Source organism: Mobula hypostoma, chromosome Y, assembly GCF_963921235.1.
Source record: "Mobula hypostoma chromosome Y, sMobHyp1.1, whole genome shotgun sequence".
In the NCBI taxonomy this organism is placed as follows: Eukaryota; Metazoa; Chordata; class Chondrichthyes; order Myliobatiformes; family Myliobatidae; genus Mobula; species Mobula hypostoma.
The window spans coordinates 5,105,833-5,120,120 of record NC_086130.1 but is presented as its reverse complement, the minus strand read 5'-3'; the positions used below and the strand labels follow the sequence as shown (position 1 = coordinate 5,120,120).

General features: G+C 44.4%; 1 protein-coding gene across 2 annotated transcripts in view; it reads left to right on the top strand.

The window, feature by feature from the left end:
* The first annotated feature begins 4,751 nt into the window (after window positions 1-4,751).
* Window positions 4,752-14,288, top strand: part of LOC134341083 (protein LSM12-like) — a 215,544-nt gene continuing 206,007 nt past the window's right edge. Inside the window, exon 1 of one of the 2 annotated variants that reach the window (XM_063038834.1) lies at window positions 4,752-4,887. In XM_063038834.1, the coding sequence (XP_062894904.1) occupies window positions 4,767-4,887 (121 nt within the window). In that variant the 5' untranslated portion in view covers window positions 4,752-4,766. The remainder of the gene's footprint in view (window positions 4,888-14,288) is intronic. The other variant, XM_063038833.1, reaches the window with a different exon arrangement.

Genomic DNA, 14,288 nt, shown 5'->3' with positions numbered 1-14,288 from the left:
TTTCTTTGCAAACAGCCATGAAAACAGAGAAGTGCCCAAAGAATAAATGACAGTTAACTGTCTAAAGCTCCCCCCAACCCCAGCTCCCCCGCTTCCGCGTGTAAGCAACAGCAAGCAACAATCTACCCCCCTTCACCCCACTGGCATGAAAAAAGCATCGGCACCTGCCACCAACCACTCAAGCGTGAGAAAAGCAACAGGAAGGACACAGACTTGCAGTTACCCCAAGGACTTCGTGTTTCACTCAGTATTTGACATTCCATAGGCTCTTTCTCTCTGTAATAAGGGAGAACTCCTTCTGTCTCTGTTTGCCCAGCGAGCAGGGAGACATAGCAAACAACTCACTGGTTTATGATGTTAAAAGTCCACTATGTTGCTTTTACGAGCTCTGTGCTTGAAGATCACAAAGATCCCGGGTCTTTAAGTCCACTGCAGATATTCTGACTCCCCCCATGACACACGGATCTCCTGTCGTAACACGACTCTCGATCCACCTATCTCCAGAGCCCCAAGATCTTAGGCTTCCAAATCTGATCCGGACTCTCAGGCTAAACCCTTGGTGTGCCGAACAATGGCCAGGGTTTCAGGTTTTAACATCTTTAAACCATAGTATTAATATCACAGAGAGATGCTGTAGCACATCTTAATGGCATTGGTCGCAATCTGTTGAGATACTATGTCCCATGTTGTTAAAGACTTAGTGTTGCTTGTATCTGCATTCATGTTAGAGGCATAAAATATTTCACTGTTCTCCTAATTTGGGGTCTGAAGGTTGCCAAGTTACTTTCTCAGACATCCCACTTCCTGGAAGTTCCAGGAGTCTCCCGTATATTGATAGCGGCTCCCTGATGCCCACAAATTATATATAATATCCCGGAAATCGATTTTTTTGAGAGCGAGCGAGCCAGAGGGGGAGAGAGGGAGAGAGAACGAGAGAAAGCGAGAGAGAACGAGAGAGATAGAGAGATAGATAGAGAGAGAGAGAGAGAGAGAGGGAGATAGAGTGACAGACGTAGCATGAGAGTGACAGAGAGATCATCCTGATTGGTCTCTCTTTGTGCTAAGTAGACCTATCAGTTTTCACTGTGGGCGGGTTTACAGTTGACTTCTCTCTCTCTCTCTCTCTCTTTCATTGTCAATCAGTTCAGTTTAGTATCCTGCAGCGCCATGGCAGAGTGTTCCAGAAAAAGAAAATATAAAACGTACTTCACCCAGACTACACCAAAGAATACCCCCTGCCTAATAGGGGTCAAAAATAATTATGGTGTTGCTGGCTGCACTGTTTGCAACAGTGACTTTTCTATTGCCCATTGTGGATTAAATGTAGAAGACATGTTGAGGTGAGTTAAACAGGTGTCATTCATTCATTAGCGTAGCTAACGTTATTTAAACTAGATGGTTAGCTGTTAAGGAGCAACTCTATCGATGTCCTATGAATTGAGTCCAAACTCACTGTAGACTTACTTAAAGCTGTAATAGATTTTAAAAAATGACTCCATGATAATTTAGTATAAGTACATATTTTAATGTTATATTTTCTGCATAAGACAATATAATAAGGATACACCTTATGCTTTTATTTCTTAAACAGACCACAGTATATTAGAGAGGCTAAGTGCAGGGAAGGCTGCTCAAGTATTGGTGTTACCTCCCTGAAATTAGTTTTTGGAGGGTGGGATGTCTGCTTTCTCTTTCTCTGGGTGCAAGATGATCAGTGGCATATCTAAGGTATGGCAGGTATGGCATGTGTCCTGGGTGCCCCTTGAAGGGGGGGGGCGCCACTGAGCAGTTCCCGTTAAAGTCAGACAAGCCATCTTCGGATAGTGAAAAAAGAATTTTCTTCAGATGTATGATCTGTCTTTGATTATCATGGGTGAGAATCACTAGGATGGCCTTATTTCAGAGCATTGTGTAAGAAGACCATGAAACGTTTCTTCACGAAGAAGAAGGAAAGTAGAGCTGAAGGATGGAAGAGACGAAAGTTGGAGGCGGAGGAAGCCAAGAAGTCGAGCAAGTTCTTCATGCCCTTGAAAAACAAGTAGTTGGACACGTTCCATGGAGTGGCCTGCACCTGCTACAGTTTGTCAGAATCTGAAGGTGGATCAAGTACAAATGTGTCACAAGCCGAGGAAGAAGTCAATTCAGATAAATCCAAGTATGATGAAATTAAGAGTGAGGCTGCCACAGAGAACGTGGACATGACAGGCGGGGAAGATGATGGTGGTGGTGGTGATGTTGAGTTTATTGACGAGGTTTTACCTGACGAGATTGAACCTGATGACACTGAACCCAGTGAACTGGATGGTGTCAAAGAGCCTCGAACTGTCATACCAGAAGTGACTGAACAACATGACATTGGACTTCTGAAGTTCGACAATGATACTGGAAAAGCAATTCTGCCTGACGAAATTGGGAAATGGTCATGGTGAGGAAGTGACTCGCTCATGACTGGTCTATTTCTCTTCTAAAAAGTCTACATTTTGTATCTGTTGTCTTCTCTGTTCCCGGTCAGACCATCAATCCTCATTGGAGCAGGAAAGTGGATTTAACCAGTGGAAAGCACCTGAAAGGATTAGTGTTCATGAAAATGCAAGAATCATCAGGAATGCTTCATACAGTGGAAAGAAATGGAGAGAAATTTAGCTGGAAACAGAGGAGTTATTGATGCGGTATTTCAGCCACAGATTGAGAAGGAAAAGCAGAAGTGGTGTGATATCTTGACGAGAATCCTTCACTGCATAAAATTCCATGCAACTCAGAACCTGGCTTTGCAAGGACACAGGGAGTCACTTCAGCTAGATGATGACTCCAATGTGGGAAATTTCCTTGGCTTACGGAAACTACTGGCCATCTTTGACCCTGTCATAAAAGTAGACCTCACTCGTTTGGAAAGTCATCCTGGATCCACGTCTTATCTTTCACTGGGTGTCCAGAATGAATTCATCCACATGGTGGCAACCACTGTTCGCCAGGGTTTACTGAGAAGCATTCGTAAAGCCAAGTACTATGGTGTCATGTTCGACTCGACTCCTGATCAGGCACACCGTGAGCAGATGTCAGAAGTAGTGAGGTATGTGGAAGTTGATTTTCAGAGGAAAACAGTCCGTGTTAGAGAGTCCTTGGTTTTATCCAGATAAGCCAGACATCTTGAAACAGCTAGAGAAGGACAAAATGGAGCTACAAGATCGTCAGTCACAGTGCTATGACAATGCTGCCGTGATGGTGACACAGAAGTGGTGTTCATCAAAGAATAAGTGGGAAAAACAACCTGGCAGTGTTTGTGAATTGTGACAATCACTCACTCAACTTGGTGGGTGTACATGAGCCATACAGGATAGAATGATGGTCACGTTTTTTGGAACCATTGAAGCTCTCTATTTGTTTTTCTCTCATGCAACACAGCGCTGGGAAAAACTCAAAAACGCCGTGCCTGTGGTTGTTAAGTCGGAGTCTGAAACCAGGTGGAGTGCAAGGACAGAAGCAGTGAAGCTCGTCAACAAGTACCTCGAGGAGATACCTCAAGTTCTGCAGGACATGATAGACAATGAAAACAAGACCAGTGAAACAAGAAGTGACGCAAGGCAGCTGTACAACCGCATGTTGAGTTATGATTTTCTGATTTTGCTAGGATTTTTGAACGAAGTACTCATTCGCGTTGACCATATTTGAAATAAGCTGCAGGATCCTAGCATGAACTTCCACGATGCTACCCTGAGTATGAAAGTCCTCCAAGATGATTTTTATGATGAAAGAGAAGTGTTGGTCAGTGAGTCACTCGAAGAAGGAGTCGATCTCTGTCAAGAATGGAATATTGAAGTTGAAAGACATGTGAGATGAAAGAAACGAATGGCTGATGAGAACTCCAGAGACGCTGGGTTAACAGCTAAGGAGGAAATGGAAAGAGTCATGAAGGGAACACTCGACCGTCTTCACAGAGAAATGGACGAAAGATTCACTCGTTTGCAGACACTGACGCCGAGTTTGGGTTCCTTCTCAATGTCGAGGGACTGTGTTACGGCGCCGACAGTATCGACCTAAAGAAGTGTGAAAATTTGGGCGAGTTGTACAGCTCTGATGTCGATGGACAGTAGCTATATGAAGGAATTCTGGATTGCAGAATGTTGCTATCAAGGTGGGTCAACATGAAAATATAAAGACCTGAAGAGCTTCTTGAATTTATTGTTCAGTATGGAGTCTTCCCCAATCTTCGCGTTGCTATTCAGATAATGCTAACCATTGCAGTTTCCATCTCTAGCTGTGAGATATCATTCAGCGAGTTAAAACTAATACTTCCGTATTTGAGAGCCTCCATGGGACAAGGCAGACTCTGTGATCTTGCTCTACTGAGTGTAGAAAGAGAAGAAACAGACAAAAAAATTAACTTTGATTACATGATAGACCAATTTGCATCAGCGAAAGCAAGGAAGGTGCAGTTATAATTTTCATGTAGTGCCATAATTTGTTAATTAAAAGATTAACGAGCCTGACTTGTAATTTTGAGCTGATATTACGGTAAAGATATCTAAAAGATGGGTGTCAGATGTTTGAACAGGGGCGCAGTTTCAGTGCTTGCCGTAGGCGCTATTTTCCGTAGATACGTCCCTGAAGATGACGATACAACACCGACTTTATTGCTGCAGAACTTGAAGCGCTTCTGTTCCATTCGCTTCCTTTCTTGATTGACAGCCAGCTTCCATCTTCCTCTGCGCAAACTCTGCATAGCACAAAGGCTGCTGGGTAAGCGGTGCTGGCCTTGCATTAACAAGATGGCTGCTCCTGGAGAGTACTTTGGTGTCGGGAGTCAGATTTCCTGTCTGACGTGCCTGGGCCAGCAGTTGCACGGGGAGGTGGTCGCCTTTGATTACCAATCCAAGATGTTAACTTTAAGTATCCTTTGTTGGGACAGGAGGGTGAGGAAGTCTAATCGGACGACGCGTTAGGGAATGTGTAAGTTAGTTGGTGCAGGCCCGACGAATGTGGGTATGGAGCGGCCTTCGCCGGTGTCCTGCCAGTAGTAGGGCATGCGCATGCGCCCACCTTCCCGCCGGCCGGCTGACTGCCGCAAAATCGTCCGGAGGAATCGCTAGTATTCTCTATACTTTTCCACTGAATGTAACCTGGTCTATACATCCTTGCTTACTCTCGGAACACACAAAATGCTGGAGGAACTCGGCAGGTCAGGAAGCTTCTGTGGATAAGAGTGAACAGTCAATGATTCTGGCCGAGCCCCCTCCTGCTGAATGTTTCGGCCCAAAAAGTCGACTCTTCACTTTTGTCCATAGATGCTGCCGGCCTGCTGAGTATTTCCAGAATCTTGTGTCTGTTGCTCCAATTTCCAGCATCTGCAGATTTTCTTGTGTTTGTGATTGGCTTGCTGTCCGCTCCTCAGATTCCACCGCACTCCGGCTTGAACCCAGCTATATGTATGTAAAATTATCCATGTGACTGGATTCCAGCATCTGTTCTGCGATCGTAGAGCTGTGTGTATAAAAATCCTTAAAAAGTATAATGTCTTATTTGGCAAGTGGTTGCATGGCTTTGCACCGCGCGGTTCAATCCTAGTAAGGGTAACAAACTGCTAATGTGGTTACCATTAACTTGAGTTTGCCGAAGCTTCAGTATGATGCCATCTTGGATTTCACTTCGCACTTCGGTTCCTCTAAAGTAAATCCCAAAGCTAAATAAATGATCGAAATTCTCATGAAAGGTATTGGAAGTAGTTAGAGATGGATCAGCGTGTGGTTAGTGTATTTTGAGAATATTTTTCATCTTTTACTTTGACGGAAGTTCTTGTTAGTAACGCGGTACTTTTAGTTCTGCAAAAATAATTTTATTTAAAATCCACTGTTAAACAACATTGTGTTAAATATTATTTTTTCTAGCAATGCATTAGTAAATACTATTATTAATGTGAATTTGGAAGCTTGTATGTGAGGCAGGGCTGAAGAAGAAAATAGTAGAATATTTGACCAAGACTTTGTAAAACAGATTTTGATGAATATAAACAAGGATAGAAGAATAATTAAGGAATTATAGAGCTGAACTCATTCATAATTGTTAAAACAAGGAAGTGAGGAATGCACAAATAACCGCTGGAAGAAAGTGTTATTCATGACAATGAATAGACCTATTTAACTTGACAGCATAAAATTCATGTTTTGAATTTTAGTTTGCAGAATAATATTTTGGTTTTTAATTTGAACATTAATATTTTTACATGTTGGATTAGTGATAAATTTTAAACAATGTGTTATAGGATAGATAGCAATTCTGTCCTGGAAAACACATATTTTCTGCAGGATCATTTTGAAGTGAGATTCACCTGCTTGCTTTCATTATTTGTTACAGGGAATTCACTTTTCTGTTGCTGGGTAACACTGTCATGCTTCTTACCCAATTTAATTGGGAATAACTTGCTAGAATTCTTCCAAGCTGACTTAAAACCTTCAATTTTCTAAATTAGAGGGGCAAGTGCAATAAGAATGAGAGAATCTCAATTTTAGAATGCTATTCCACAGTATTCTAATTTTGAAACAATGTCATTCCACTATTAGAGACAAAATCTCTGGGCTACCTATTCAATTACACTGTGTGGTTATTTTCAACATTCCTTACTTGCAAGATCAATCGCCATTCACAATGTAGGTGTTAAAAGTCAGTGGAAACTACAAATTGACAACTAGTGATACTTTGAAGTTAGTAAAGCAAGTGACCCTTAGTTGGTGTGTGTGTTTCTCATCTTTCAGAATATTCTTATCTCATATCCAGTGAGCATAAACTGTTATGTAAGGGATGTTATGTCCTTCAAAAACCTTTCTATCCTGGGCTTGACTGCATTATCTGCAATTTATTTTTGCCTGGATATTATGTTATTCCTAACGTTATTAAGTTATTGCACTTCCACAATTCCTCTTTTCTGTTCTGTTACAGATAACACAAAGCTTAATGAATTTCAATAGCACCAAATCCATGAACCTGTGTGACAATGTCATATACGATAGTGTCTGTTTAATCATTACTGAGACAGCTGCTCTATGAACCATAGAGCCACAGAATGATTTCAGACAATGTATTAAATCGAATATTACCAGTAAGAGGGAATATTACAACTACTAGTAAAAAGTGAAACTAGTTAAAGAGTCCTCATTGTAATGATGGAGTCCGATGTAACTCCCCCATCTTCTCAACATTGCTGGGTATGCACAGCTAAATTAATGATGTTCCTAGCACAAATAGCACCCTTCTTGGCCAACAAGAAGTCTACTTCTACTCAATTTAAAGGGCCATAGTGCAGATTGTCAGCATGTTGTCCCTTACAGTCAGAAACAGGTGAATTGATCTTGGGGAACAAGGACATGGCAGACCAATTGAATAACTACTTTGGTTCTGTCTTCACTAAGGAGGACATAAGTAATCTTCCAGAAATATCAGGGGACCGAAGGTCTAGTGAGATGGAGGAACTGGGGAAAATACATGTTAGTAGGGAGGTGGTGTTAAGTAAATTGAAGGGATTAAAGGCAGATAAATCCCCAGGGTCAGATGGTCTGCGGCCCAGAGTACTTAAGGAAGTAGCCCAAGAAATAGTGGATGCATTAGTGATAATTTTTCAAAACTCTTTAGATTCTGGACTAGTTCCTGAGGATTGGAGGGTGGCTAATGTAACCCCGCTTTTTAAAAAACGAGAGAGAGAGAAACCAGGGAATTATAGACTGGTTAGCCTGACATCGGTGGTGGGGAAAATGCTAGAGTCAGTTATCAAAGATGTGATAACAGCACATTTGGAAAGCAGTGAAATCATCGGACAAAGTCAGCATGGATTTGTGAAAGGAAAATCATGTCTGACGAATCTCATAGAATTTTTTTGAGGATGTAACTAGTAGGGTGGATAGGGGAGAACCAGTGGATGTGGTATATTTGAATTTTCAAAAGGCTTTTGACAAGGTCCCACACAGGAGATTAGTGTGCAAACTTAAGGCACACGGTATTGGGCGTATGGTATTGATGTGGATAGAGAATTGGTTGGCAGACAGGAAGCAAAGAGTGGTAATCTACAGGACCTTTTCAGAATGGCAGGCAGTGACTAGTGGGGTACCGCAAGGCTCACTGCTGGGACTCTAGTTGTTTACAATATAAATGATTTAGACAAGGGAATTAAATGCAGCATCTCCAAGTTTGCAGATGACACGAAGCTGGGCGGCAGTGTTAGCTGTGAGGAGGATGCTAAGAGGATCCAGGGTGACTTGGATAGGTTAGGTGAGTGGGCAAATTCATGGCAGATGCAATTTAATGTTGATAAATGTGAGGTTATCCACTTTGGTGGCAAAAACAGGAAAACAGATTATTATCTGAATAGTTGCCGATCAGGAAAAGGTGAGGTGCAATGAGACCTGGGTGTCATTATACACCAGTCATTGAAAGTGGGCATGCAGGTACAGCAGGCGGTGAAAAAGGCGAATGGTATGCTGGCATTTATAGCGAGAGGATTCGAGTACAGGAGCAGGGAGATACTACTGCAGTTGTACAAGGCATTGGTGAGACCACACCTGGAATATTGTGTGCAGTTTTGGTCCCCTAATCTGAGGAAAGACATCCTTGCCATAGAGGGAGTACAAAGAAGGTTCACCAGATTGATTCCTGGGATGGCAGGACGTTCATATGAAGAAAGACTGGATCAACTAGGCTTATACTCGCTGGAATTTAGAAGGTTGAGGGAGGATCTTATTGAAACGTATAAAATCCTAAAGGGATTGGACAGGCTAGATGCAGGAAGATTGTTTCCGATGTTGAGGAAGTCCAGAGCGAGGGGTCACAGTTTGAGGATAAAGGGGAAGCTTCTTCACGCAGAGAGTGGTGAATCTGTGGAATTCTCTGCCACAGGAAACAGTTGAGGCCAGTTCATTGGCTATATTTAAGAGGGAGTTAGATATGGCCCTTGTGGCTAAAGGGATAGGGGTATGGAGGGAAGGCAGGTACAGGGTTCTGAGTTGGATGATCAGCCATGATCGTACTGAATGGCAGTGCAGGCTCAAAAGGTCTAATGGCTGTTACGTACCCCGTAACTAGGTTGCCAAACCAACAGAAATGGACCACTCAGTTGAAGTCTGGATTACTGGAACTAAGAAAGTTTTATTAAAGAAATAAGCAACACAGTACTCTAATAGTAAGGATATGAATTCAACAGGTTAGCAACGAATAAGCACATGTACACAGAACTAGGATAATAGGGTCAATCAAGCTCTATCGCAGTCTAGGGGTAAAATGATCAATCACAAGTGACATAGTTCAGTTTAGCTCAGTTCGCAGTAGTCACTGTTGTGCCGTTGGGCGCGGAAAAGGAGAGAGAGCGAAAGTGAATGAATATTCAAAACGGATTCCACACAGACCTTCGACATTCCTCGCAGTTAGCTTTCGGGCGAGTCCTTGGTAATGTCTTCTGAGGTCACCGACTGTGACCCCTCCGTTCCAGACACGATCGTTCTTCAGCGGTGAACCCAGCACCCAGGCAAGGGCAGACACACACCAGGTTCCCGCCGACCGTATCTTTCCACCCTGTGCATCTATGGCTGGTCCCGCGACCAGACCTCCAAAACGCCCACCGACTTGTGGGGGCGCACTGCTTCCAGGGTCTCGTTACCTCGTGGTGTCGTGTGTGTTGTCTCAGCGAACCTGCCCCTTTTTATCCCCCTGGTGGGGTATCGCCTGTCCGTCACACTTCAAACAGTTCAGTGTTCAAAAGGAGCCAGTCTTGACAATACTCAGACCGGTGTCTCCTGTTAAACTCTCTCGTCTCTTCATTAACATTTCCAAATGCTGCTCCATTATCTTACTTATCTCTCTCTCCTGAAGACAGGTGGCAGATCAACTGTTGATCCCACTGGTGCCAGCACAGGACAGTTAACATCTTAGTCTATGTGTACTTTTGTAACCCTCTTTTGTCACACCCCTCTCCTTTAAGGATTTTTACCGGGGTAAAAATTATAAGCATGAATACATTATTAGATACACACAAATATACATCTTCATCAGCTATTTGGCTAATACAGAGAATTTTAAGTTGTCAACACCTTGACAGACAGTCAGCAATCACATTTTCTGTCCCTTTTATACGTGTTATTTTAATAATCCTCTAAACTAGGCTCCAGTTTAGCAAACTTCATAGTGGCCGAAAACACTGATGAATTGTGATCAGTGTAACCTCTCATTGGGTTTCGTCCCGGACCACGATAACAAGGGTCGTCCCATCCTGACGTAGTTTTCTTTCACAAGGGCTTAGTAGGAGGGGGAGGGGTAGTACCCGCAAAGTTATTGCAAAACTTCCTACAATACCCCACCATCTCCAAGAGCCTTCTGAGGGCCCTCTTATCTCTCGGGGTTGGGATGTCAGAGATAGCCCGCACCTTAGCTTGCATCGCTGCCAGCTGCCCCTGTGTTACCACAATTCCCAGATAAGTGACCTTCGCGTGGCTGAACTAATTTTTTCCAAGGTTCACTATCAAGCTGGCTTCAGACAGCCGTATTACATCGCCAATATACACTTCTGTGTTCTTTAGCCCTTTCGTCACTGAATTACTCATTCTATAGGAGTGTTGCTCACTAGGCTGACCTAGCATGACAAACACCACCCAACGTCCCAGTTCTTTGCATCGCCTCAGGACAATCAAACACACTTGTGCGAGCCGTTTAATTAGCTCTCCTAAAGGGTCGCTTTGTTCGGGGATTAAGGGAGAGATCTTATCAGCAGAGCTGGCCAAAACAATAGCCTTCTCCCATCTAGTCGGTACCATACTCATCTTTTCAAAATGGGTTTTCCCCTTATCAGGTGGCACCCTAGCCTCATTAATTTTCATGATATCACCAGCTAGATCTGTTCTCTGACCGTGGTGGGTTTTTAACATGCTAATAGCCTCTAACTGTGTTAACTCACGTCTGCAATAGTCAATAACATCCTTCCTCCTGTGCAGCCAGTAAAACTCTTTCATGATTCCGCCGACTGTTTCCCTCCCCCCAAAATGTCCACCGAGGGGTATCTTGTGGGCCAGGTTAAAAATCTCATCCCCATAACTCTTTTGCACCACCCCCCATTCCTCATCTGCGGTACTTGGTCTCCCTTCCTTCCTTAGCACCTCCCCTTTCACGCCGTAATTCACTGGCCCCTTTCCTAATTCTGTTTCACAGAGAGCTGTTTCCTTGTTTTGCTCCTGTGCCTGTATAAAGTCCTTTTCTAATGATAAATCTACCTTAATTTCCCCATGTCCTCCTGTTTCATTACGCTTCTTCTTTTCACTTTCTACCCCCTCCTCGTACGAGGCTGGTAAAAACGTCTCAGCAGTCTCTCTGGACATACAGTGAGTCACTGCGCAAACAGGATGAACCTGTGAGTCCATGGGTGGGGCCTCAATGCTGGCAGGCTGACCTGTCAATCTCACTGTCGAGAACACAATTCCCCCGGCGAGGTCATTACCGAGCAAGACTTCCACGCCTTTCATCGGTAATTCGGGCCTCACCCCGATCGTGACTAGTCCAGAGACCAAGTTGCTTTGTAGGTGTATCTGGTGCAAGGGTACTGCTTCTGTCCCTGCCCCAATACCTTTGACCCTGACCTCCCCAGTCTGGGTCTCTGAACTAAACTCTAATACACTCTTCAATATCAATGACTGACATGCTCCCGTGTCTCTCCAGATCCGTACTTGAACTGGTTTTAACCCCTCCTTCACCGAAACCAATCTGGCCGAGATAAACCTCTCGCGCCTTTCCTGAACTTTGGCAGACCTTTCCTCTCCTAGCGGTTCGTTTACCAGCTCGATACAGCCAGTCGAAATCGCCGTTTTTCCTTTTCCCGTCTCCTTCTTTGGGGCAAAGGACCTGGACGCAAAGTGACCGGCTTTCCCACAATTATAGCATACGACCCCAGGAGACTTCCTACCAGACTGCTCCTGGTCTACCTTATCCTTCTCACTAGTCCCCGGCTTACTTACTGACTTTTCCGGCGGACTCTCCCTGCCGTCCTGACTACCCTTCTGGTAGCCTTTACTCGGGGCAAACTTCATTTTATGCGTCAACGCGTACTCATCCGCTAACTTAGCAGTTGCGGCTAACGTGGCTGCCTCTTTCTCATCGAGGTAGGGTCTCATACCCTCAGGGACACAACCTTTAAACTGCTCAATCAGAATCAGCTGCAGCAGTCTGTCATAATCCCCCTCTACCCCCTTCGAGGCGCACCAACGCTCACAATATGTTTGCATCTCACGAGCAAACTCCAAATACGTGCGGTCCCACTGCTTCCTCGCATTCCGGAACCTCTGCCGGTATGCCTCCGGGACCAACTCATAAATCCTGAGGATGGCCTCCTTCACCACCTCATACTTCTGGGCATCTTCCGCGGATAAGGCGGAGTAAGCTTGTTGGGCTTTTCCTTTAAGTACAATCTGAAGCAAAACAGCCCACTTATCCCTTGGCCAGTCCTGACTTGCAGCAACTTTTTCGAAATGGAGAAAGTACCGATCCACATCGGTATCATCAAATGGGGGAACCAGCCTAACCTCCTGGGTCGCCCTGAACCCTCCCCCTTGGTTCGGCATGGGCACCTGCTCTGCCATTGTCTTTAACCTCTCCAGCTCGAATTTCCTTTCCCTCTGTTTCTCTTCGTGTTCTAGCTGCCATACCTGGAACTTGTGCTCGAGTCTCAGTTTTTCAAGCTGCACCTGTACTGTGTCTCCACCAGGTTTTCCAATAGATATCACCTCCTTTCCCCTTGGGGAAACACACCTTTAGATAAATAGTGCTCTACGATAGCTCTGTGTATCTCCTCTCTCCCCATTGTCGACTTCCCCTTAACAAGATTCAACCGTTTGGCCACAGCTGCCAATTCTGCTTTCCTGGCATCCTCTAATGCCTCCAAGGTCGGCGCCTTTAGAAATTCCTCAATCTCCATTTCTGCTGTTTGCCTTTTCTTTCTTTCGGGAATTTTAACCCAATCAATTTACCCCGTCCCAAATTTAGCATTCAAAATCGCGGCCGAGAACCCCACTTATGTTACGTACCCCGTAACTGGGTTGCCAAACCAGCAGAAATGGACCACTCAGTTGGAGTCTGGATTACTGGAACTAAGAAAGTTTTATTAAAGAAATAAGCAACACAGTACTCTAATAGTAAGGATATAAATGCAACAGGTTAGCAATGAATAAACACACATGTACACAGAACTAGGATAATAGGGTCAATCAAGCTCTATCGCAGTCTAGGGGTAAAATGTTCAATCACAAGTGACATAGTTCAGTTTAGTTCAGTTCACAGTAATCACTGTTGTGCCGTTGGGCGGGGAAAAGGAGAGAGAACGAAAGCGAATGAATATTCAAAACGGATTCCACACAGAACCTTCGATATTCCTCGCAGTTAGCTTTTGGGTGAGTCCTTGATAATGTCATCTGAGGTCACCGACTGTGACCCCTCCGTTTCAGATACGTTCGTTCCTCTGCAGTGAACCCGGCACCCAGGCAAGGGTGGACACACACATCGGGTTCCCGCCGATCGTGCCTTTCCACCCTGTGCGTCTCTGGCTGGTCCCGCGACCAGACCTCCAAAATGCCCACCGACTTGTGGGGGTGCACCGCTTCCAGGGTCTCATTACTTCGTGGTGTGTGTGTTGTCTCAGCGAACCTGCCCCTTTTTATCCCCCTGCTGGGGTATCGCTTGTCCATCACACTTCAAACAGTTCAGGGTTCAAAAGGAGCCGGTCTTGACAATACTCAGACCGGTGTCTCCTTCCGTTAAACTCTCTCGTCTCTTCATTAACATTTCCAAATGCTGCTCTATTGTCTCACTTATCTCTCTCTCCTGAAGACAGGTGGCAGATCAACTGTTGATCCCACTGGTGCTAGCACAGGACAGTTAACGTCTTAGTCTATGTGTACTTTTGTAACCCTCTTTTGTCACATGGCCTACTCCTGCACCTATTTTCTATGTTTCTATTTCTATGGTCATGTCTTTGATGGCTTGGTTGTATCATGTAGAGCTAGATCTATATCATCAGCCTGTTTTTCTGTCAGTGCTGGGGTCATGTTAATGCTTTTACAAGTATGTCTGGAATGTCCCCAGAAATGGAACACTACAATCCAGAAATTCTTGGACTCTGTATTCCTTTGATAGCAGCCCTTCACAATAGGATGTAGAGAGAATATAGGGAAGTGGTATATAAATAGCACGCTGCAGACCAGATAACAACAACCCACTCAGAGATTCAGTTCTGGCCCAACAATCCCATTTTAAAAGCGGTACCTCCGGCAGCCAGC